Raw genomic sequence first — 24,168 nt, forward strand, 5'->3', positions numbered from 1 at the left:
CTCAGGTGCCTCGGGGCGGGCTTGTGGTTTTTAGCATGAGCAAAGCCTGCATAAAGTGTGGATGATGCCGTGGAGCGCATCTTAAGGAGAGAAGTCTGCTATCAACCTGTCTAAGCATCTAGGAAATGCTGGAGGTGCTGAAAGCAAGGAGAAAACCTCACCTTTTCTGTTTATTAAGGCGCCCGTGGAAGGTGAAGGGATCCAGGGCTCCTTTGCTGCTCTGGGAAGCAGGTCTTGCATTTGGAGGGGGAATGCAGACACGCGTCGTGCTGATATTTAACCGTAGTTCATCAGATCTAGCTGGCAGGCTGTCAAAACTGTTCTTTTAAGTTTTGCTCTATTTTAAGGACACTATTTTTTTGGTGTACGTAGAGTTGCTGTAGACAAATGACGGTACAATTTCCCAAACTGGTTTGAAGTTACCATTCAGACGTCCTTAGCTGGCATTTTGAGTTTTGTTTTTGGTTTTATCAAGGCCTTTCTCTTGAAATTCCCTGAGCCAAGACACTAAGAAGCGTGTGCATTGGATGCTGATTTTTAAGAACGGGATGTCCGAAGATAGCAAAATGCAGCCTCAGGAAATCATCTCAGGCTGGAGCCCCGCTATGCAATGCCGTCGTTTTGGAGGATGTCCTCAGCCCTGGTACGCTTGTGTTGTGCTTGAGCTCCTCTGCGCCAGCCGCAGTGCTCCTTCCCCGGGCTCGGCAGCGCCGAATTTTTATATAACTTCAAACCCGGCGTGGGAGGAATTTGCCGAATCATTTTCAAGCGAACGGCGGTGAATTAAGTAATTGTGGAAATCTATTTATACCCCTAATCTGGGCCGAAGGAAGAGGTTCTCCACTGAAACGTTACGGCTACCCTAAGCCTAAATTATCTGTATAGGCTTCGAGGACTATGCAAGATACGTTACCACTCAAGTAGTTCCTAATTTTTTTTTAATGCGTTTTATTGACATTTGAAGCAACCAGTTGCGTTCATGCGGTGTTTTGTTCCGTTTTGCCCTTTCCTAACTGTTTTCTCCTCTTTTTGATACTCTAATTTCTCATCCTGCACCCTGTTAATTGCTCGAGTCCCGGTTTAAGATTGTGAGCCGAGCTTACCGGCCTTTTTCCAAAATCCTCACCAGTGCTGCGCTGGCTGCCCGCTCCGGGAACCCCGCTCCTGCGGCAGCCGAAGAGCTGCTGACGGCTTCGCTCTTGGCGTTGGGCTTTTGGAGACCCCCGGCCGCTGGGTCTACTTGCTTGCTCCTGCTTCTGCGTAATATTTTAGCAGCAATGGCAAAAACAGATTGTTGAGAGGGGTTAAAGTTGCTTTTCTTACCCTTGCAGTGGGATGTTGCTCGTATGTAGCTGCTCACAGCTGTGGTTTTGCATGTGGAGACACTTATTTGCCTTCGGTTCAGGACGACCGGCTTTTGTGGGCGGCTTCGTGCTCGGTGCTGTGGCACGTGGTGGATGCGCTGGAGGTTTCCGTGTCGAGTCGCGGCTGCCCCGACCTCGGTGCTGCTCGGACCCCTCACAAACTCCTGCTTTTAACGCTTGTGATATGTGACCCTCAAGGACGAGGGCGTTGCGGCAGTCTGAAACTCTGTGCTCTTGAAAATAAAACCTCCTTCTAGACACTAATTCACGCCGTAACGCTGGAGAAGGATTCATAGCTCTCTTAACCCCCTTAAATCACCTACACATCCTTCAGCTAAGCCCATGGCGTGCTTAAACTCATGGGTTGCGTTTCCTCCATAGAAGCCAAGCTTGTTATTGCCGTCGTAAGAGTAATTTATAAGCCATTAATGCAGCTTTATCAGTTGGCCGTGAGCCTTCGGAGAGGCAGGGGTGCATCTTGTGTGGTGGCAGGGCTTCCTGGCAGGCTGCACCTCCTTCTCCTCCGGCAACGGCTGGGGAAACAGGTCGTGATGGCCGGGCTCTTCCCCGTGATGCATCTTTGGCCACGTCGTCGTTGTGTCAGGGTAAAGCCTTAATGAGGGAAATGACTCGGGAAGGTGGGCTTTCCTCTTGGCTCCCCGCGTCGGCAGGTTCGGGTGGCATCAAGGCGGTCGCGCTCCAAGTGATATCAGTGCCGAGAGGGTAAATGCCGAAGCCTTTAATTCTTGGATTCTGAGCACCGGGTTGAATAGGTTATCCAGGAATCCACGGCGGTGTCTTTGCAGCATCATCTCTGTTGAAATAAGGTTCTGGCTGGCTTCAGGGGTTGTCAGAAGTAGTAGCTGGATGCACGAAGGTTTGCTCTCTCCAAGTCCTTGCAGACTTGTCGACATTCAAATTTTCGAGCGTCGAAACTGTGCTGGTCTCCTCTTCCAAAGTGGTTGGCATGCGTGGTTAACTATTAGGTGTCTTCCGTAAGGATCGGTGGTAAAAGCCTTGGGTTTGCTGCTGCGGGACTATTTGCAGCGTTGATGCCTCCCTCGCGCAGAGTCCCGGCACCCTGCCTGCTTTCGGGGTAGGGGGTTCTCAGACTGTATTTCTCGTTGCTGCTTGATATTTACAGCTTCTTTTTATGTTTTCTTTTGCATGTTATCTCGGCTGGATTGCAATAGAGAAGAAGAAAATGAGGTGAGTAAAATCGATTCCTTTTTTTCTCTGTTACTCTTGAGAAATGCTTTGGCCCAGCTTGGTTATTTTGATCTACAAATTTCTCGAGTGTTTGTGATTTCTGCACGTGGCTCAGGAAATGCAACGGGGAAGGAGAAAACTTCCCGAGACTAGACGCTTTCATAACTTCCCTGCACAGGAGGGATTACTGCTAGTAATCTTTGCTGCTTTAGGACCATAGTCTGCATTGGGTGTGCTGGTGCATGGACTTTTTTTCAAACTTGGTATTCTTTAAGAAAAAAATCCCTGGAAGGGTGAACATACGAGGGCGAAATATTTGTTCCAAAACATACAGTCTGTGCTAAATAGACTACGAAAAGTGGGGGAACCGAAGCGTAGGAGCACCTCTTTCCCCTTTGCATCCTGCGTTTTGTGTAAAGGTGGACGTATCCAAACCACAGTGTTCAAGTGTGAGCTCAGATTTCAGTTCTGTTGCACTGGGAGTTAGCAAGGTTTTCATCAAAACTGACATGTATTTCCATAACTGTGAATTTTGTTCTTAAAAAGCTTTCACAAAAGTTTTCATGAAAGTCTTGGATGCCGATGCACTGTATTTACCATACTTATTATTTATGTATCGACTGTGTAGTTGTTATGATAGGAGATTGCAATTTATGGTGTGGTTTGGCTTCAGCTGTGCATTTGTGGTGAGATTTGGCGAGCTCCCTCCATTAGACATCCAGATACGTGGGAAGATAGAAACCCGATCTCTTCCTGCTGCTTTGTCCCAGGAGCGATGCACAGGTCGAGGGTAAAAAGGTGTGAATTTCTTGTCACCTAAGGACGGTGAGTGACCCAGCAAAGCGGTGTTCCCGTGCTCTTAGCAAAGCTGAGCCCAGCATCTGGCCGGGCAGCGGTGCCGGTAGCATTAACACTTCCAGGAACCTTAACCAAAATGCTCGATTTTTGTCCTTAGTGCTTCAGTAAAGACCCTTGTGCGTTAGTTAAGGTTGAAAACTGAATCACTTCTGACATGTGGATCCTGTTGAAAACAGATACGGTATTTGCAGAGAAGGTCGTGAGACAGTATTGGAGGAGAGATGTGTTTTGGAGCGTGGCACGTGTGCGGAAATGCACTTTTTTTCAAGGTCGCTATTTGGTCTGTGGGTGCCCTTTTAGAAATGCCTAGGAGTCAGATATTTTTGTTCCAGAATACAGTTAATCATCCGTTCCTGAAGATCAGATGTGTGTATATGATGCTGGGTCATTTGGCCAGGACTAAGTCACATTTAGACCATGAGATGTTTTTTCACACTTTAAATAAAACCAGGCGTTTTAACCCCCCCCCCCCAAAAAAAAAGAAAAAAAGAAAAACCTTATGTAAATCGTGTCTGAGGGTGCAGATAGAATGGGATGGGGTTTCCATTCCACCAACGTCTTTTTTAATAATTTACCACAGTGCCTTTAGCCTTAGCAGCTATGCATTGTTTTACAGAAGTTAAAGGATAACAAAGTACATAATAATTCACAATGGCTTGCAGGAAACCACTGTTGCTGCCAAGGATGTGTTCATGCAATAGTTATGAGCCTAAAGCCCTGCTCTATACGGTTTTTATACTGTGCTACGACTGTTTTTGTTAAGAGTACGCTTCTTAGACAAAGCGTGATTACGCTAATGCAGTTTGGATTTATGGGGATAAAGAGTATTGACAAAAACACCTTTTTACAACACCGACTACATTCATCCTTAAGAATTGTGTTCTTGCTCTGCCGGTGTGGATGGTGATAAAGCTTTCGCATAGACAAGTCTTAAGCTTTAAAACAGTTGGACAAATACCAGGTCAAATAAATGTGCTGTGCTTCATGCTCTGCGAGTTGCTAATCTCAGGCTTCGATAAACGCGTTCTATAAGGTAAGAGGTTCCCTCGCTGGAGGAGCCTCGTTGCCCTCGACTTGCTCCGTTCCCAAAGCGAGGGCATCTCAGTGGCAGGCGCTCTCAGAGCAGCTTTCTCTGGTAAGGTCCTGAGCTCCTAAATCTCCTAGAGAATACGGTGTCCAGCTTTATAGCACCAAAAACTAACAGAATGGTTGGAAAGCACAAATTTCACCGCAAGACAGCGAGTGGGAACCTGAGCAGTGCCGCAGACAGCTGTCGGGGGAGACGCAGATGTACCGTTCTCCGGCTGGTTGGCTTGGAGGGGACAAAGTCATCGTGCATGACGGAGTGTTAATGGAACCTCTTGGAGGTTGTTACTTAAAACTGATCTATTTTTTAGCCCAGAGATAACTAGGAATTACGGATGACTGAGATAAGCCCATGGGCAGAGGGTAGGGGAGAAGGGGACTTAGAACTGCAGTTGTGGTTCTTGATGGTCCGGTTCCCTCTGGAAACAAACACGTCCAGCTGGTCTTCAGGGATGCGAAAACAAATGTACATAAAGCTTAAAAATGTAGGATTTTTTCTAGTTTGAGACCACAGAAACAGAATAAGGAAGAGTGGCACTGTCGCGTCAATTCACTTCATATGTTGAATCCCCTCCCCCCTTTTTTTTAAAGAATTAAATGAAAAAAGAAATTGTAGTTTAGTCATTAATAAATCAGGAAAGGGCCTTAGCCGAAATCCCAGAGGAGGTTTTGCTCGAAACTCGAAATGACTGCATGGTTGATTTGGTTCACAGGAGAGACAGGCACAGAAGGTAGCGTGACTGTGCTATCCCTGACTTCAGCCACGATATCAATTTCTATTTTATCATCATGAAAAATTCACCAAGTAAAGTTGTTCAATGCTTCTGCAGAACAGAGCTGAAAAAACACCAGTTCCTCTAACAGCATCTTTTTCTTTTTTATTGCAGAGCAAGACTGAAACCGTGCAGAAGGCTGGCTTTATCAAAGGCCCAGTGTTCAAAGGTGTTGCTTCTAGTCGCTTTTTGCCCAAAGGCACCAAAACGAAGGTTAACCTAGAGGAGCAAGGAAGACAAAAGGTGTCTTTCAGCTTTAGTTTAACCAAGAAAACCTTGCCGAATAGGTTTCTGACTGGTCTCGGAAACGAGAAACAAAATGAAACTCAGAACTCCCCAGCAGCATCCCTTCAAACTGACTTTAACCCCAAAATTAAAATGGACCTTGGGGATGCCTCTGGTCCAGCTGAAGAGTCTTCACCTCCAAAACCGAAGGTAGAACTAGGGAAGATCCATTTTAAGAAACATTTGCTCAATGTTACAGCAAAACCGCCACCAGCTGCAGCAGCAGCAACGCTGCTACCACCGCCGCCGCCGGCTGTGGCACCGGTGACGGAACCGGTGGCGGTGGCCGCAGAATTTCCGTCGACACCACCACCTCCGCCTCCTCCACCTCTGCCAACCGTGTCACCACCAGCATCCATGCCAGTTCCCGCCACAGCAGCCTTGCCGCAACTGCCGCTGACGTTGCTGTCGACACTGTTGCTGTCGCCGCCTGTAGAAGCAGAAGTCCCCACTTCGAAGGAGCCATGTCACGCGGTACCGAAGGAAGCTTTGGAACTGGACCTTAGGCAGGATGTTGTATCACGCAGTTCTGAGGAACATTTAACTCAAAGTGTGCTCGAGCAGGCGGAAATAACTCCGCAGAAGGAAGATTCCCATATTGGGAAAGAGGATGAAATTTCAGACAGCTCGAAGGGTGCTTCCCTGTGCTCTAGGAGACAGGGTTCGAAGAGGAAGTTCTCTCAGTCCGATGGCACCTTCCTGGGTTCCGAATCTGATGAGGATTCTGTGAGGACTTCTTCCAGCCAGCGGTCACACGAGCTAAAAATATCAAGTACGGAAAAAGAGAGAGATCCCCGAAAAAGTTCTGCATCCCTCAGAGGTGAAGAACCGGTGAAGTCCTCCTCACGGTCTAAATCAGACAGAGATGAAAAATATTCTAGTTACTCGAAATCGGAAAGAGATTCGCGGTATGGGTCCTCCCGGTCTAGATCAGACAGAGAAAGAAGGCGGAGCCGGTCTCATTCTCGTTCCCGATCTGATCGGGGCTCTAGAACCAGCTCTTCCTATTCGAGGTCAGAGCGCTCGCATTACTACGAATCCGACCGGAGATACCATCGGAGCTCCCCGTACAGAGAAAGGTCAAGATATTCTCGCTCGTACGCAGATAGCAGGGCGCGAGACAGTTCCGATTCGGAAGATGAATACAGGAGGACACATTCCAGATCGAGTGACTCGAGGCGTACGTCGTCCCATTCCTCCTCGTACAGAGATTCTAGGACTTCCTACTCTAAATCGGACAGGGACAGCAAAGTAGAGTCATCTCATGCTGAAATGGAGAGGAGAGGAAAGTCTTCTTCGAAAGCAGATAGAGATTCAAAAAGGACTTCAGAAAGTGAAGTTACCAAAAGGTGCTCTCCCCTTAATGAGCTCGGTTATCGAAAGGGGACATCCCGTTCTAAACCCGACAGTAATGTGAATTCCTCCCGTTATAAGTCCACCCCTTCAAAGACCCCTGCACCAAAGTCTGATAAATTTAAAAGTTCTTTCTGTTGTACAGAATCAATTGAAGAAATAAAGCAGCAGTCTAATTCTCTAGATGTAGAGACCTCTTGTCTAAAAAGCAATGAGATGAGAATGTCCATTGCAAAAAAATTTGAAAGGGAAAAGACACTTTCTCCATTAAATCAGTTAACTGAGTCACCCACTTTTAAAGAGGTAGATGAGTCAAAAGTTGGTTTTCCTAACTCAAAACCTGATGAACTTACAGGAAATGAATGCCATGACAGTGTTAAGGAACAAGAAACTTTATTAAAGATAAAGCATGACCAACTAAGAACTTGTTTCCCTATGGAACTGAATATAAATGGCTCTCCAGAAGGTAGGTCTGATGACTTGGCAACTTGCAGTGCCTCCAAAACGGAGAACATTGCAGCGTCTTCTGACGATAGTCTGTGTAGGTCAGAAGCATCGCCTGTAGTAATTAGTAAGTTGTATGCATTGCCATCTAATGGATTTGAAAGCGTGTGTGCATCTAAAGAACAAGAGCTAGACGATTCTCACGTGCAGTCCAGCGAGTGTAACAGTTTGTTTAGAGAAACAGAGGCTCCAGTTGCAGAGCAGCAAGGAGAAGCTGTGTCGTTGCCCGTTGTGAATGTAGATCATTCAAAACCTTTACTTAAGAAGCTGGATGATCAGGCCACTCCATGTGACAAAACCAAAGAATCAATTTTTTGCTACATTTCAGATGATGCTACCCCTTCTTTGTATCATTCAGAAGTTGAAATTGAAGTTGAACCAGCAGATTTAAAAGTTACTTCTGAGACTTTTCTGGACATTCATGTAGAACCACAAACGGTTACATGCGATTATGAAAGTACGGAGGATCAAAATTCAAAGTCTGCCTGTGAAGATGAGCAGTATCATATTAATCCTTCCCATAAAATTAGCCTAACTGTGGATAGTTCAAGCAGAGATTCCTCCCAGGACGGGTATTCCCTGAGAATCAAATTAGACAATCCCGTTGTTTCACAGCAGCCAGACGAAATCGTCACTTCCAAGTGGGATAGAGCCCAGCTGGATAAAGGTGAGAAGCTGCTGCAGCTTTCTGAAGCTGAAGAGATGCAGGAACTAGATAGTCAACATGTTGATTTTCATTTAGCAAAGGGAAAACTGTCGTTTAAAGATGAACACTCGTATTATTCGGAAGTACCGTTGGAACACCGGAACAGAGAGAAAGCAGCAGAAGAAAGTGCTGTTTCTACTGAAAGGATTGGGTCAGATGAGCAGTGTCTCGGAGTATCAGTTGATAGGGATGAAGGAAATGAGTCTTTGGTGGCTTCAGCTTTTTCAGAAGCTTTGTTTCCATCTTGCGATGTTGTTGTCACGGCGGAAGAAACAGAAACTGTAACTCAAGCCCCCACGTGTGACAGTAGCGGCAACGCTTCTGAATTTGTTCCCACTCGCAACGATGACTATTCGGACACGGCAGAAAGTGACAGTGATCCGGGCAGTGAAGAAAGCGACACGGAAGACTCGGATTCTGATGATGGGGTGCCACGAAAACGGCTCCAGTCCGTCGTCGTCGTCCCAAAAAACTCTACCATAGCGATGGAAGAAAGCAGCCCGTGCTCGTCTCGGAGCAGCCAGGGGACTAGGCGCTACTCTGACCACTGGGACGATGAGAGACCAGAGTCCAGCAGGCCTTACTACGAGGAGAGGTCAGAGAATCTGGCAAGTAAAAATGGGCCGCAAATGGAGAGCAGATGTTCTCCTAGAGGAATGGACAAGAGTCCGGCAACGTCTACTGAGCTTAGTAGAAAGGAAACGGAAGAGCTGCGCCCGGATGCTTCCCAGCCTCAGAGCGACGGCGTTGACAGTACGAGTCAGGCAGACCTGACAGCAGACTCCAATGGCAAATCCAATCCGGAGCAGAGAATGATGCTGAAGGAGCTGGTCTCTGTGGGTAGACTAGGAGGCCGGCAAGAAGAGCAGCCGTTTTGTCTGCCCGAGAGTTTTGAAGGTGCTGATAAATCTCGACACCAAACGACTTCTTCCAAGCCAGACAGTAGGCAAGGGAAGGGTGGGCTTAATCAGTCTGGCCTCGGAGACTTTTGCAGAGTGGATGGTTTCCATACGACAGAGGATCTGGGTGGTTTGGGCTGGGACTTTTCCCAGCCGGAGAAGCCCAGTAGCACGTATCAGCAGCCCGATAGCAGCTTTGGGGTCTACTCAGGTTACGTTTACCAGCCCGGTTCGGGAGTGTACAGTGGCTCTCAGAGTTACTGGCAAGGCAATGGTTATTGGGATGCCAGATCTGCTAGCCGGCCTTCTGGAGTGAATTATGAGCGAGTTCAAGGACAAGTACCGGATTCCTTGACGGAGGATCACGAGGAGTACGAGGAGGATGACCGCTGGGATGATGACTGTAAGCCTCATTTTCCCAGCCAGTCGAGCAAATTTCACGTTCCTGGACAGCAAGAACAAGGTTCTGTGCAGGCACATGAGATCAGCAGTAATTCCACCAAGGAGCCTGGGTCCGTTGGTGAGAAAAAGGAGGAGGTGAAGGTTTTGGAAAAGAATGATGTGAAGGAGCGAGGACCACCCAAAAAAAGACGCCAAGAGCTGGAAAGCGACTCTGAGAGTGATGGAGACTCGAGAGAGAGGAAGAAGGTAAAAATGGAGGGGGAGCAAGCTGACTCGTCGCCGCAGGATTCCTCCATGGTTGGTCGGTTGTGTATTATGGAAGACTTCAGGGACCCGCAGCGCTGGAAGGAGTTTGCCAAGCAAGGGAAAATGCCCTGCTACTTCGACCTTATTGAGGAAAATGTGTACTTGACAGAAAGGTAACTGATTTTTTTTTTTTATTATTATTATTACTACTATTTTTCTTGCCTGTAGCAAGCCTAGATTTTGGCTTATATTTGCTAGCTTTTTTTTAATTATTGCCAAATTGGCAATCAATCAGTAGAGTAGTGAGGAGCGGGATGGGAAGGATGTCGCATTGCCAACATCCAACAAAGCTGTCCATAGAGGAGGAGATGCTGGATGAGCATTATAACCCTCACCAGGTCTCAGCTCCTGAGCACACAGAGAAGGGAGAAGAGGTGGAAGATGGGGCATGGGGTGGGTATTAGCCTTTTCCATGGGAATATTGAACAGGATATGATCTCTTAGGAGAAAAAAAAACATTTTTTTGAGCTTTAGGAATGACTAGTAAGTGTATTGCTTCAGAGCTCAACAACCCTTGCCAAAAACATACCTATGCTTTAAAGCCAGAGTGAGTAAGAGCTCCTTACTGGCTTGTAACCAATTCTTATTCCTCGCCCAGTTTATGCTAGGGCATAAATAATACTTCTGATGAGTATTGGTAACTTATGCATATTTAAAATCTTGCCATTTCATTTAAGCTTAATGGTCTTTATTTTCCCTTGCGTGGCTCCTTGCTGTCACAGCCTGAGGGAGAATAAAGCTCGGTTTTGTTTTTCACAGACCTAAATAAAAGCATTCCCCATGAACCTTTATGTAACAAGGACCATCCCGGACGCTGGTGCTTTTGGTGTGTGTTAGGATCTGCACTCACAAATCTTGGTTGCTTCTTCTGGCTGCTCTGAATTGCATTGTTGAGTTTCGCTTGAAAAATGAATGAAAATATCTTTTTTTATATATATAAAAATATATATATGTGTGTGTATATATATATAAAAATGTGCTTTGAAACATATTCTTGATTGAAAGCCTATATATAGACCGCTTACCCCTTTGTTTTATAAACAAATCACAATTTTCAAATTGTATGTGTTCTCAATTTTAGACTATGGGTTTTCTCCTGGCCTGTGAATCAGAGAAAATAGATAGAATATTACAGAATAGTTGAGGTTGGAAGGGACCTCTGGCGTTTGTCCCCATGTATTATTATATACTATTATAGAATATAGTATTTCCAGAGAGGATAATCAAAGTTTATCCTTTTAAATTCTTCATAGCTTGTACTACATGGGGAGAAATCCTCTCTCTATAAAAATTAGGACTTACTTTTCTGGAAGTTGGATTCTTTACTCATATGACAAAATGAAGGACTTTTAATCCTTACTCTCTATGTTTGTGCGTATGTATGTACACATCTACATTGAAAGTAAGATTGGATTGTGTACGCTGAGGAGAAGGCGGTTAGTTATTCTGCCAAGTCTTTCCAAGACATCATCTTTTGTCATGAAAAAGTCATCACTTCCCCCTCAAAACAAGCAAACTCTCCTTGATTGCCCTTGGACCTTCTTATGAGGTTGTCCAAAGATAATCCATACACCCAGTTTCCAAAGTCTAGTTGAATTTCCTCCGGTAACAACTGATAAAGACTGAGAGGTATTTCTCTATGCAAATACTGTCTAAACTGTATTTTAACGACTTACCTTCAATAGGAAGAAGAACAAATCTCACCGGGATATTAAGCGAATGCAGTGTGAATGCCCTCCTCTTTCCAAAGAAGAGCGAGCTCAGGGGGAGGTTGCTTGTGGCGAAGACTGTCTCAATCGCCTGCTTATGATAGAGTGGTAAGTGCTGCATCACGCATTGCCAGGATTTGGCACTGTTGTGCGTGAGGTGACTTGGGAGCCCTTAGATGAATTCACGCTTTCCTGGGCAGTGGCAACAAGCTGTCGTTACACCGTTGTTTGCACTGGTTGTCCAGCGTGGATTGATCTTCGGAGGTGGGCACGTGCGGCTGGGCGTAGTGGTCACAGCGACAGATTCGCTTCCTGGCAGGAGGATTGGTACCAGCTGGGGTGGAAGGAAAGGAATTACTTGGCAGAAACCCTGCACTTTGTCTTCTGCGTAGCCCAGGCAGTAGAGGCAGAGGAAGGGGAACTCTTCTGGGAAGAAACCATAGAAACGTGAAGAGAAGAGGCCAAGTTCAGTCCCTTTTAGTTTTATGACATAGAAGTAGGGTGGCATTCAGAATGAAAGTGTTTTATCTTCTTTCCTGAAATAAATTGTCTGCATTTGCATGTTGACAGTCAGATGGTTATACTTTTTATAGCAAAACATATTTGAAGGTTTTACACTGAATTTATTATCGTTACTTCATCTCTATTTCCCATCTGAGCTGTTTCTGTTACTGCTGTCGTCCTGCTAGGAATTGATTTGTTCCCTTTCCTTCACTTAGTTCTTCCAGGTGCCCAAATGGCGACTACTGTTCCAACAGGCGGTTCCAGAAGAAACAGCATGCAGATGTTGAAGTGATCCTCACTGAGAAGAAAGGTTGGGGGCTCAGAGCTGCCAAAGATCTCCCATCGTAAGCTTTTGCTCTTCAAATGACCTTCTAGTCGTGCTGTTGTACTCCCTCACGAATGGAAAATGAGTTGCTTGCGTTTTCTTAATTTCATTGACATGAGTAGATTAGCTGAATTTCCTCCAATTTTGCACGTTCTCATGCTCTTATCAAGCATGCCTCTTAGTTATCTGCACGTACGTCTCTTCTAATTGCATATTAGATTTCCCACTCTGGTTTTCCTTGCTTCCACCCAACCTCCTCTCAGTAAGGTTGGTAGTGGTCTTGCCTTAGCTACAGCTTGGGCTTCATCTGTTTTCTCTTCTGTGTTTCTGTCTCTGTTGCTTTGCTCCTCTGAAGCCATGTAATCTGTTTTTGTGTCTCTTCTTCTCTTTCCATCTCTGTGAAATTTACCTTCTTTTTTGAGCCTTCCTCCTCCCCTGTTGGCGAAGAGCCCTTGGGGGTCTTTCCTCCCTCATTAGCCTGTCATTAGGTAATTACTGTGCTTGTAACCGGCAGTATTACATCAGTAACGCTTACAGATTTGAGTCAGTTCTTGACTCATCTCCACTTAGCTAAACCAAATATTACTTGCATGTTGTGCCATCTACTTAGCGTAACTCTGCCAAAGTCGAACACCTGATCCTGCCTCTGTTGCCGTTCTTCCCTGGTTGCGGCGCGCACTGCGTTCCTGTGTGTTGCTGTGGCCTGTAGCCCGAGGCATCTTTGACCTCTCTAAGAGAGCTGTCTGACTGCATCTTGCAGATCTGTCTTCTACACCCCACCGCTGCTGTGATGTCTTTGAAATCCCATCATTTAATGGTGCTTGGAAGAGTAGTAGGGGACCCAGACAGCAATTGCCATCTATGTTTAAAAATACATATGCATGCGTTTGTGCAGAAAGTGTAGGTTAGTTAAACTATTCTATCTATCCTCACTTAATGCTTTGTCTGCAAGCTCTTTAGGCCTGGCTCAATGCCTTTATCTAGTGTTTCTGGCACAGAGGAGCTGGCTGGCCTACACACGAGTTGCACCATTTTAGAGCCTGTAGTCCTCCTCCCAGGCTGGCGACAGGATGGGTGCCAGTCTTTTTGGAGTTACAGTCCTGTCCTGAAACTGTTTTACTCAGAGCGTCAGGGGTTCGGACAGCATCGTTTGTTTTCTAGATAGTCCGAGCTGGGTGTCCTCTCAGATCCGCGCAGGGCCTGCGGGAATCGGTTGTGATGCTCTGCAAATGAACAGCACGGGACTTCGTGTAAGACACCGTCGAAGTGTCTCACTGTGACGCTGTGCGCTGACAGTCTCCGCGGGCTCTGTGATTTACATTTCAAAAGGCCGTGGGAGGGGAGCAGTGGGTCTGCTCAGTCTCAAGTGTGTGAAACTGTGAGGTTTAAGACAATCTGGCTAGAATTTTATTGTGCAAAGATCTTGTGCGACTCTGGATTTTTTGGTGAGTTTCCTTGGAAACTCAGATTTTTTTTCTTCTCTGGAAGATAAAAATTTCTGCTGAGGAATCCAGCGAGTTTTTTGGCGCTCTTAAGAGTAGGTTTGTAGGTCTTAAGGCAGAGTATTTTACCACTATGTCCATTGTATGAGATTTGTTCATAGAGAGATGGAGAAGCGTTTTGATTCCTTTGGAGAGGAATGCCAAGTTATCTAAAATGAGATGAGAGCAATTCTGCACATTTAACCCAAATATGTTAACTGTGAGAGTCTTTGCACTACATTTATGTAAAAGATAACTGTGTTAAGGGATTATTGAAAGAAGCGATTGCACTCTGTTGCTGTTCTGTAGCACAGCAGCTGTAGCAAAGAAGAGGGCGAGAAATCGTGGCATTTTCTGGCTCCTGATTTTCCAGATTTGCCGCTATCTGGAGGAGCCCCCCAGCACCCTGCACTCGCAGCAGAATGCAGCCGAACCTGCGCAAGAGCCGGATCCTGTTGAATGGACTTGTCAGGTCCAGTTTTATTTGAAGTTTTAGGTATTGCTCTGGAAGGCAAGGTATGCAGGTTGTGTTGAAGATATGGCTGATAGCGAACAACTCACCTTAGCCAGCATCACGTGTGCTAAACGTGCGAGGTTCAAGAGCGCTGAGAAATATAGGAAGGAAATAACCACATGAAGACAACCGCGTGAAGACCGCATTGAGTAAAAGGGGAAATAAATCATCCGAAATAAGGGCAGCAAAACTGTCTACTGAATTCGGCCAGCAAAACTGTCTACTGAGTTTGGCGTGTGTGTGTCAAGGGATTTGGATATAGTTCCCCAACAGCTTGATTTGGAGACTTAAGCCTGGTGCTGGCTGGAATATTGCTTTTGTTTCTGCATGCGGCATTCTGAAAATCTGTCATTTGGAAAGAGGTTTGGAGAGTGGCAGAAAATTGCTGAGGAGCTAAGGCTTGTTTTAGGAGACAACCTTCTCTTGTTAGTTGTCCCACCGCAAGGAGGTCACAAAGACCCACCGCAAGGAGGTCACAAAGGCCAGTGATGGGTGGAGAGACTGTATGCTGAGAAGAAGGTTCATCCCCTCTGTTGTACGTTCAAAGGTATTTCTAGCTCAGCGCTCCTCTCTCCTTGCTGTTGTGCTGCTCTGCCGCTATTTCCTAAACCATAGCTCATCTGAAGAGGGAAGGATCCATCTACTCCACGAAAGATGGCATGAGAAAGACGAGACCGCGTTGTGAGCTGCAGGAGCAGATTAGTGTGCCGGACGCCTTGCTTGGTGGATATGGAGATGGGGGAAGATGGGCATAGTTTAAATGTGGGCTGGAGGGGATGGGCTCCAAGGCAACCACGACGCTGTGCGAGGGGCTGAATGTAATGCAGAAGGTCTGAGTTGTCCCTTTGCTGTGTCTGAGTGTGTGTGGAGTAACTGGTTGTTCTCTTCCATCTCTGGTTTAAGATTCATCTTTCCTAGGGTTAAAAAGGATGTTTTATCGACGACTCATTTTCCCCATCAGATCAGCAAGATGCAGACAGGCTTTCCATGTCAGTTTAGGGAAACAACCTGCCAGCACACGTTCTCATCATGCTCCTTATTTTCCTCTTCACATCGCCCACAAAGTCTTGTTCCTTTACAGAATAAACATTGCTTGCAAGGAAGCTTTATCCTTGTATCTGAGCCTTTCACTGTTGTGTACCTAGCCATGTGATAGTGTCAAAAAAGAAGTTAATTGCCTGAGATTAAAGCGGTTAAGGAATGCTGTGCTGAGTATAAAAACCTGGGCGGTAACGAAAGGGCGAACAGGCTGCGACGTTGTGTTCTGAGAGCTGGTCTCAAGACCAGTCCTTTCCGCTTTCCTCGGTGTTTACCGTGTATTGCTAAGTTGACTAAATGCTCTTTCCCCTTGGGCTTTGCAGTAACACCTTTGTGCTGGAGTATTGCGGAGAGGTGCTGGATCACAAGGAGTTCAAGGCCCGGGTGAAGGAATACGCTCGGAACAAGAACATTCACTACTACTTCATGGCCCTGAAGAACGACGAGGTGAGCAGTGCATCGGCAGCAACGGCGGGCAGGAGCCCTCGGGAGCACTGCCTGGCTGTGCTCGACCCCAGTGAGCTACAGCGCTGACAGTGCGAAAGCACTGCGTGTACAAAGTGGCTTTTCTTCAGCATCCTGAATCTATTATAAGAGTTTTCCCAAGGAAAGGAAACTTAGGCTCTCTTTGTGTTGTCATATCGCACGTTTTTCAACCCATTACTCAGTTTCAAGGCAGTTGGACAGAAGTCTTGTAGGTGCTCAGCTGTGTCCCGCTCTCCTTGAAGTAGGTGGCCTGGTAGAGGAGAGATGGTGTCAGGGTTCCCCAGCAAGGGAAGGGATGGAGCACGGACCCATCCCTTCCACGCAAGCAAACCCACGCGGCAGCAAAACCGTGTCTGTGTCCCAGCTGGGGGAAATGCTTCACACCGAACTCACCGTTCTTGGACACCAAAGTAAACCAGAAAAAGTATCAATGAGCAGCCAAGCTTCCTTCCTTGGCTCACAGAGCTACATTAAATTTGGCTGGTGGAATCACTATATGCAGTGTACTGTTGTTGAAATATCTGTATACCAGAAGTTCTTAATTACTTATCTCTGCTTCAGCTAATCGGCTATTTCAGGTCTATGGAATTACATAGCCTCAAATGCAGAGATGTGCGGAGCCGCTTATCTTGAGCGGTGGGCCCTAACACGCTGAGAAGCATGTGTATAAGTAGAAATTTAATACCATGTTCTGCTTGTTTTTTCGAGGGGTCTTAGTAGCTTTACAGTAAGTCCACTGAAATTACTCCAAGTGCTTTTTTTCTTTTTTTCCCCCGCAAGTAAGTGATTTCTGCAGCTGCCGTGGGCCTGTTGTGCGATCGCAAGGGAGCACAGGGGAATATTTTGCCCAGTTGTGAAAGGGAGGGCGAAATGATCCCGGCCACAATCTTTCTGTTAGAGCATGATCCGTGTGGCAGGAGTGTTTAGCTCCACCATATTCATCATAGCAGAGGGTTGAAAACTGATATTAAAAAGTCAAGATCCGCCCCCAAACTGAGGAGCTCTGCATTAACCTGTAATGAAAACGGAGACCTGCGAAACAGTTTCGTGGTGTTTCCCTTTCTTGGGTGCACTTTAATCGCTGTAAACCCCATTCGCTCCAAACCAAATAAAGCTGATAGCTGAAGCCGGAAAGGATGATAACTTCTGAGCAACTGTGTTCTCCCTCACCTTTTTCCTACAAACCTCGTGTGTACGTGGGTATCCTGCTTGGTGTTTCTGCCCGGTGCGGAGGGAGGGAGGGCAAAGGAAGGCTGTTTTGCTGTATTTGCTCTTTCTTTTCTCTTTAGATAATAGATGCTACCCAGAAAGGAAACTGCTCTCGTTTTATGAACCACAGCTGTGAACCAAACTGCGAGACACAAAAGGTAAATGGCTGGATCAAAGCTGTTGCTGCTGGCTGCTCATTTCCACTGCCTTGCGACTTCGCAAGCTCAGGGTGAAAAGCAGTGCTCCTTTATCTTTCTGTCTCCTGTTTTTTTTTTTTTTTTTAACTTGTTAGTCAAATGTAAACATCTGCCTTTGAAATGGGCAAGCACTGTTGATTCAGTTTGCAAAATTTAAATTCGTCAGTGCTGCTTTTTGAAGGATTAGTCTTGTTAATTTAACGCACACATGTGGTCAAGCCTGGCTGTTGTAATAACCCTTTTCATCTTGTTTTTCCTTGCCTTAGTGGACTGTGAATGGGCAGCTCAGAGTCGGATTTTTCACCACCAAACTAGTCCCGTCTGGCTCAGAGCTGACGTTTGACTACCAGTTTCAGAGATATGGGTACGTTTTCTCTCTTTCCACTGAAGCTGTTGGAAGGGGGCTTTTTGTGAGCGTTGATGCAATGAAGAAATCCCGCTGCAAAACTAAGCATTGGAAAGCCTCATCTAATGCACAGCAGTTGCAAATGAGCTGGAATTCAACTATAAAAAAATCTGCCTGGATAAAGTTTATTCCATTTCTAACACGAGAGGTTGGGAGAGGAGCCTTCTGTTGATTTTTGCACATGTTTTCTGGTTTCACTTTATGGGCTTTGTCTTCCGCTTCATACTATCTCTCCCCCGTGGAAATTTCCCAGATAATTATCTTGACTGTTTCTTTCCCCTGTCTAATTATTGCCCCAGCTCCACACTTTGTAGTGCTCTTAAACAATACCTCTGCTTTCTTCCTTGCCCACTAGCATTTTACAACTTTGCAAATAGTTGCAGAGCTGTAAAAACCTAGCAGAGAGCATGTTGTTTCTTCCTGTCTAACTGCAGAACTGCACATGCACAAGCTACGGCGTGGGCTCTCTCCTAGGTCTTTTTGTCTTGTGCATCTCTTAGCTCTCTTCTCTGAGCTTGAGAACTCTTTTTCATGTGATTAGCTCAAAATAGAGTCTGACAGTCAGAAGCAACCTATAGTTGAGAGTTTAATTCTGGAGCCTTTTTATCATCATTAAGCATTTTTACTGAATACCATTGTTTAACGAGTGTTCTCGCTTCCCTTTCCTTCTGGATCCTGCCTTCTCCAAAGTGTGGCTCTTTCTGTAAGCTGAAAAACCAGAAATGATTGTTCAGTTGTGTTATGAGATTACTTCTATTAACATGTCAGATGCTCTCATGTAATTTTCTGTCCCAAATATTAATCAGATACAGATCTTTTAACTTATTAAAAAGTTTTTTTTTTTTAATTTTAATTTTAATTTTTTTTTTGCAGTAACTGAGATGGCATCTGGCCGGTCAGTTCAGTTAGGAGGGAGGTAGACCTGCTTTGCCCCTTCTGAGATATCCTTCTAGTTGCTCTTACAGCAAGGCCTGTTTGATTTTTAGACATACGGGAATATCTTTAAAGCTGGGGAAAGTAATTTAATATGCAGTCTATACACCCGTAACTTCAGTCATGTCTAGATTACTTTGGCTTAGTCAAAATCATTAGGGTTTAGTATTATGGGCCTGTTAGGAGCCTCTCTGATGGAGAATCATTTTGCTATGTTAGTTCGCTTTGATATCTCCTATACTGGAGTTCAGTGAATATATTGCCTGTCTCGCTGGAGTTTTCTAGCTCTTGCCTCTCTCCTGCTGTCCATTGGTGTATATCCCTGCTAAAAAAAAGTCTTCCACCTCCATCTTTTATTACTTCCATGACTCTACAGCCCATTCTTTCTTCTGTGTTTTGAGCAATAAGCTGCGGGCCTTTTTCCAAACGATGATATAACCTTGGTTGCTTGCGAAAGGCGGTGAGGTTAATGCCCCCCAACAACTATAGCAAAACAAACAACAAAACCCAAGAAACCTTCTAGGTAGCTTTAGTGCGGCTTTGCAATGAATGACTTAATGTTTCCTTTCTGGCTCTTGGTTCGTGACCTAGAGAGAGCCTGGAACTGAACCAGATTTTGGTTTCCTGCTGCAGAAATGTGGGATCATGCTAGCTGTTTAAGAAATGAAGGACTAGCTGTTTAAGAAATGAAGGGTTTGTTTGAATTTTCAGTGGCCAGAATTAAAGGCCTTGCCATGCAAAGACATTTCTCTCCCTGTCCTCTGAATGCTGGAAGAAAGCTAGTGAAATACTCAGTTTGCTGTCTTGTCTCTACGTTTTGGGCAGCGTTGCTTTGCTGCAGAATTGGGGGAAGACTCCAAGACAGTCCAAGTCACCTAACAAAACGGTGACGTGAATGTTTTCTGCATTTTCTTGCAACTGCTTAGCAGGCATTTGAGAAGCAATGCTAATGGAAAGGAAGGAGAACGGGAGGCGGCTGTGCAATTCAGTAATGGTCTTTTCTTGTTGTAAGACCATGATGCACTAAAGAGTTAGATAAAGCAACTTACTGTGGATGCAGTTGATCTGTTATTAAACTGATATGTTACTTATGCCCACGAACAGCAAGGAGGCTCAGAAATGTTTCTGTGGCTCAGCTAACTGCCGGGGTTACCTTGGAGGAGAGAACAGGGTCAGCATCCGAGCTGCAGGAGGAAAAATGAAAAAGGAGCGCTCCCGCAAGAAAGACTCGGTGAGTGTGGTCATCCCTCGCTTTTAAGGGTAGTGTCAACAGAAGCTGACCCAGGATGCGATCCTCTTATACAAGTCTCAAGGTCACCTTTGTAAAACAACCTCCGTCTAGGATCAGTGGCTTGTAACAGCCTCGAGGGTTCAGTGTTTTCCATGAATGCATTTATATCATTTTATTTCCTATTGGCCCTGAACACGTTTCCTTGGAGTTTTAGTTAAATGTACATTTCTTTGCTCTGGGTTACTGACGATAAAGTACCACCAGAGAGGGACTTTTGCAGTTGCAGTATATGACTCCACACCCTGACCCGTGTCTTCAATACTGTGTGCTTTTCAGTTAAGGAGGAGCACACTAAATTCTGTGTGTTTTCTTTTCTTTTGTTAGTTTGGCATGATTTCTAATCTTCAGTGAAAGACAAGCAGTACAGGCTTTACTTTTAGGATAGTACCAAAAATTTGACAGCTAAAATGGTGCAGATGTTTGCCATCTTCAAGTTGGGATGTGAAATTTGAATCTCTAATTGCCTTGGCCTAGAGGCAAGGCAGCTTCAAGGAACTTGTATGAACATGTGTTGTATTTGCTTTGACTTCGGTTTCAGTTGTGTTTGCAGATGGATGTGAATGAAATATGTAACATAAATCCAGACTTTTTTTTAGCCTTTTTTATAGCTCTTCACCCATATAATCCTTTTCAAATGGTTATGCGAACCTGCTCCCTACATTGCATTGCAGCGATGGATTTACATAATATATGCTGTAGGAAACTTCGCAGAGCAGTATGAGAAAAGTAGTCAAAAGCAGTTCTTCCTGAATGCAGGTCGCTGCTAAGAAATTGGATGGATTCTTTTTACATCCTACAAAATGGAATTGTTTTCAGCTTAAAGAAGTAGTTCCTTATTCCTACAAATAAGATTTGCTACCCGCTCTTTTTGGGACCTTTGGAAATACCAGCTTCATTTTCATTTACTGTATCTCCTAGCCAAGACATTCAAGTCTTGGAACTACACTTTTATTTTTGAAACCTTTTTTCAGAAAACCGTTTTATTCTTTTTACGCATTGATTGTATCTGACCACTTGAAAAGTAGCCCTTTTCAGTAAACTTTCTTAGACTTTTCTGTGTTAAATGACATATCACCAAGGGAGAAACCTCTTTGGTCTTGAGAACACTTAATTATCCACCAACTACACTGATTTACGATTAGGCAGTTCTACCGCTGTGTTGCACATTTCTCCGAGAGCTTTTTTTGAGGTTGTTTCTACCTTTCATTTGGAGCAGGAAAGGTTCTGCCTGATTGTGAAGGCTGTCTTGGTCACATCATAGGTTGTCATTTATAAATGGATTTAAAGTACTAATTGGTGCCACTGATCAGTAGGTTATATTGTGAACGTTGATATTCCAGCATCCTTGTGGAGAGAGATGCAGCTCTGGTTGTAAAGATTATAAATGAGAGTTAGGTATTTTTAGGTATATCAGGTCCAGCAGCAACTTTTTCTGCAGTTAAAACAGAGATAATCTGTTTCCCTATGTGAAAAGATAAATTTGTGACTGGGAGTATTCGCAACTGGGAGTATTTTGGTGCGTACAGCTGGAATTTCCTCTGCAGAGCACGCGGTGTAAATGTACACTTCTGAAACGTGCTGCTCGTTAGATGAAGTTTATGTTAGAGACGGAGGACTCCTTCGTGCTGAATGTGTATCAGCTGCGCGTGGGCTCTGGTTACAGGACGGGCTGCCCTGCGTACCTTCCACTTCTGCAGAAGAAAACACAGCTAGTGTGAACAGCGCACTTTTGTACGATATTTAAGGTCTAAACAATGTTGAAGGAAAACTATAATATACCAGATAAAAGAAACCCAAGCAAACCCAGTCAAATTAAGGCCAGACTTTTTTCCTTCCAGTATGTGAGGATTGTTCAAGGGAGGCTGGTTCTGGCTCCCAAAGCCAGAGAACAAATTATCTTTAGCATCTTGTAGAGTGGCATTTTGTGAGCCTGGTGTGATCTGAAAATTGCACACCCGTTGTCTTTTGCCGTGGCAGGTGGACGGGGAACTGGAAGCGCTGCTGGAGAACGGCGAGGGCCTCTCGGATAAGAACCAGGTTCTCAGTTTATCCCGGTTGATGGTTCGGATCGAGACGCTGGAGCAGAAGCTTACCTGCCTCAAACTCATACAGGTGAGGAGATCCCGGCCGCAGGGGGAGGGAATCGCTTGCTGTTTAAGCAAGAGCTTTTCTCCCTCATTAGAAGAAGAGAGAGAAATGGAAAAAGGTTTGACAGTTGTGCCAGCGTACCAAGCGTGAGATGAGTCACAGCAGAGCAACTTGCAGTTCTGCTTGGTTTATAGACCACGTGTAATCCTGGCCCTTTGCTTGGTCTGTGTTTGGTGGAACGAATGTGCCTGGGTGGTGTTTTAAAACATTCATTTCTACAAGAGCATGAAAGGGCTGAAATCAGAATGATCATTTTTATCCGTATATACTGAGCTGCTTAAAGTTTCACAGAAGGAATTTAGAAAGTACATGTTTGTCAGCTTAAACTCGTAGCTAGCTTATCTCCAAGATTATCATGAATTTTTTACCTTTGACTCAGTGCAGATTAATTGCAACCAGTCTTCTGTGCAGCCTATTCTCTCCTTAAGTTTTATTCTGTAATACGAGCTGTCCACCAGGTACGCTTACAACCTTTCTGCTTTATGCATTATTGCTCTGAAAACAGCCGTTATGTCCACTAAAATTACATGAGACGTGCTGATCTTGGCAGATACCTGGTTCTGGCTCTCTGCTTTGTGTGCTTTTTCGGTAGCAGTGAGTTTTATGGGTAATATATACCTGGTACGGTAGTTAGCCATGTCGGCTTGTAGAAACCAAAGGTTTTTTTGCCTGTTCCCACGGACTTTCTGTAACTTTGGCTCATCTAGAACACGCACTCGCAGTCCTGCCTGAAGTCCTTCCTCGAATGTCATGGCTTGTCCCTCCTCTGGATTTGGATGACGGAGCTGGGCGATGGGAGGGGAAGCACCGCTAACAACCTGAAGCTGCAGCTGGAGGTCAGTAATTCCCTTAGGATCGCTGGGTCGCTCTTTGTGTGCATGAAGCTTTTGAAGCAGCTTTACTAATTGCTCACAGGAAGCATGTTGATTTTATTTAGTTTTCTTTGGGTATAAGTATTATGTCATGTGTTCCTGAAAATAAGCTGCAGGTACCGCTGGAATTGCCGTCTAAAATTTCTGCTTTAAGGGAGGTTCTAAATACAAGGAAGGAATTTGCTTTTGTGGTTTTTCTTAGATTTCTGAGCTAGTGACATGAGCCAGACTTAAATAAAGGTCATTGCCGTTGCTGCTTATTTCGGACTGAACTGCATAGGGAATTTGAGGTATTGCTTTGATAGTCTCGAGTGGAACTTGAATTTCTGTTTTCTGTAGGCACTTCAGCATTGCTTGCGAAGATCATCTGGTAGTTCCTTTATTAAAGACACTTCTACAAGAACTTGGCTATATGTTTTAGAGAGGCTTTCCCAGTCCTGAACAGGAAAGAAGAAGCTGCAAGAGCTTTAGAGTTCAGGTGTCTGGTCTCGTACTGACTTCTGCTTTGTTTTTCCCAGCGGGGACAGAGTGACATGCTGACAGTGCTGCTTCTTAGCTCAGAACGGGTTTTCTCCAAGCTGTGATGTAGCATTGCTGAATTACTTCTGTCATACTCATCTCTCCTCGTCCCCGAGTGGGAAGCTGTCTGACAGCCCCATAATCCAGCTACTTTAAAAAGTAGCGTGGAAGAATGCAATCCAGCCTCTCGCAATCCAACTCTCCTAAGCTCACCGACTCGCGGGTTTTTGTAAGACTAGGGGATAAGTCTCCAACGCAGGGTTTTTAGATGCTCCCTCTGCTCAGGCGTGAGAAACAGATGCTGCCGGTGTCAGAAGACTGAGAATTGACTGCCTTTACCTCCACGTGCCTCTCCGAGCCCTCTGCTCTCGGGGTAGGATGAGGACACCTGAAGATTTGTGTAGCCCAGCTCGACATCGGGCTTTGTGCAGGTGTTGCAGGATGGTTTCTGCTCTCCTCTCGAGGAGCCTGTGTGGTGGTGAAGGGATGGCAGGGCTGTCTGCTTAGGCCACCGGTTCCACCATCTAGTCCTCACCTGACCTGATTTAGACAAAACTTTGACTACATATGCCTGAAAACTTGTTGTGGTTGGTCAAGGGTCCCATCAGCCTTGTGCTGTGCAGAACATGTTTCTTATGGGCCATATATGTTGCGTAGAAGGCAGAGATTCAACGGATACCTCAGGTTTTCTCTGCTGCTAATTTGATGTGGTTTTTCAGTGCTTCAGCTGAAGCAGAACTGCTTGACGCCAGCTGAGTCAACCTTCCTGTTGCTCGTTGTGATACACCAGC

The 24,168-nt window shown here is 45.3% G+C and overlaps 1 protein-coding gene across 2 annotated transcripts in view; it reads left to right on the forward strand.

Moving 5' to 3' along the window:
• The window catches only part of SETD2 (SET domain containing 2, histone lysine methyltransferase), a 66,076-nt gene that overhangs the window by 9,959 nt on the left and 31,949 nt on the right, over positions 1–24,168 (forward strand). For both annotated transcript variants that reach the window (XR_010387511.1, XM_064505629.1), the window contains exons 2-11: positions 2,558–2,573; positions 5,405–9,858; positions 11,431–11,562; positions 12,174–12,302; positions 15,640–15,763; positions 17,092–17,169; positions 17,475–17,572; positions 19,652–19,778; positions 21,816–21,950; positions 22,694–22,822. Coding sequence is in view for 1 of the 2 variants with exons in the window: in XM_064505629.1 (XP_064361699.1) it covers positions 2,558–2,573; positions 5,405–9,858; positions 11,431–11,562; positions 12,174–12,302; positions 15,640–15,763; positions 17,092–17,169; positions 17,475–17,572; positions 19,652–19,778; positions 21,816–21,950; positions 22,694–22,822 (5,422 nt within the window). In the remaining variant the exon portion in view is untranslated. The remainder of the gene's footprint in view (positions 1–2,557; positions 2,574–5,404; positions 9,859–11,430; positions 11,563–12,173; positions 12,303–15,639; positions 15,764–17,091; positions 17,170–17,474; positions 17,573–19,651; positions 19,779–21,815; positions 21,951–22,693; positions 22,823–24,168) is intronic.

Source organism: Dromaius novaehollandiae, chromosome 2 (genome assembly GCF_036370855.1).
Source record: "Dromaius novaehollandiae isolate bDroNov1 chromosome 2, bDroNov1.hap1, whole genome shotgun sequence".
Taxonomy (NCBI): domain Eukaryota; kingdom Metazoa; phylum Chordata; class Aves; order Casuariiformes; family Dromaiidae; genus Dromaius; species Dromaius novaehollandiae.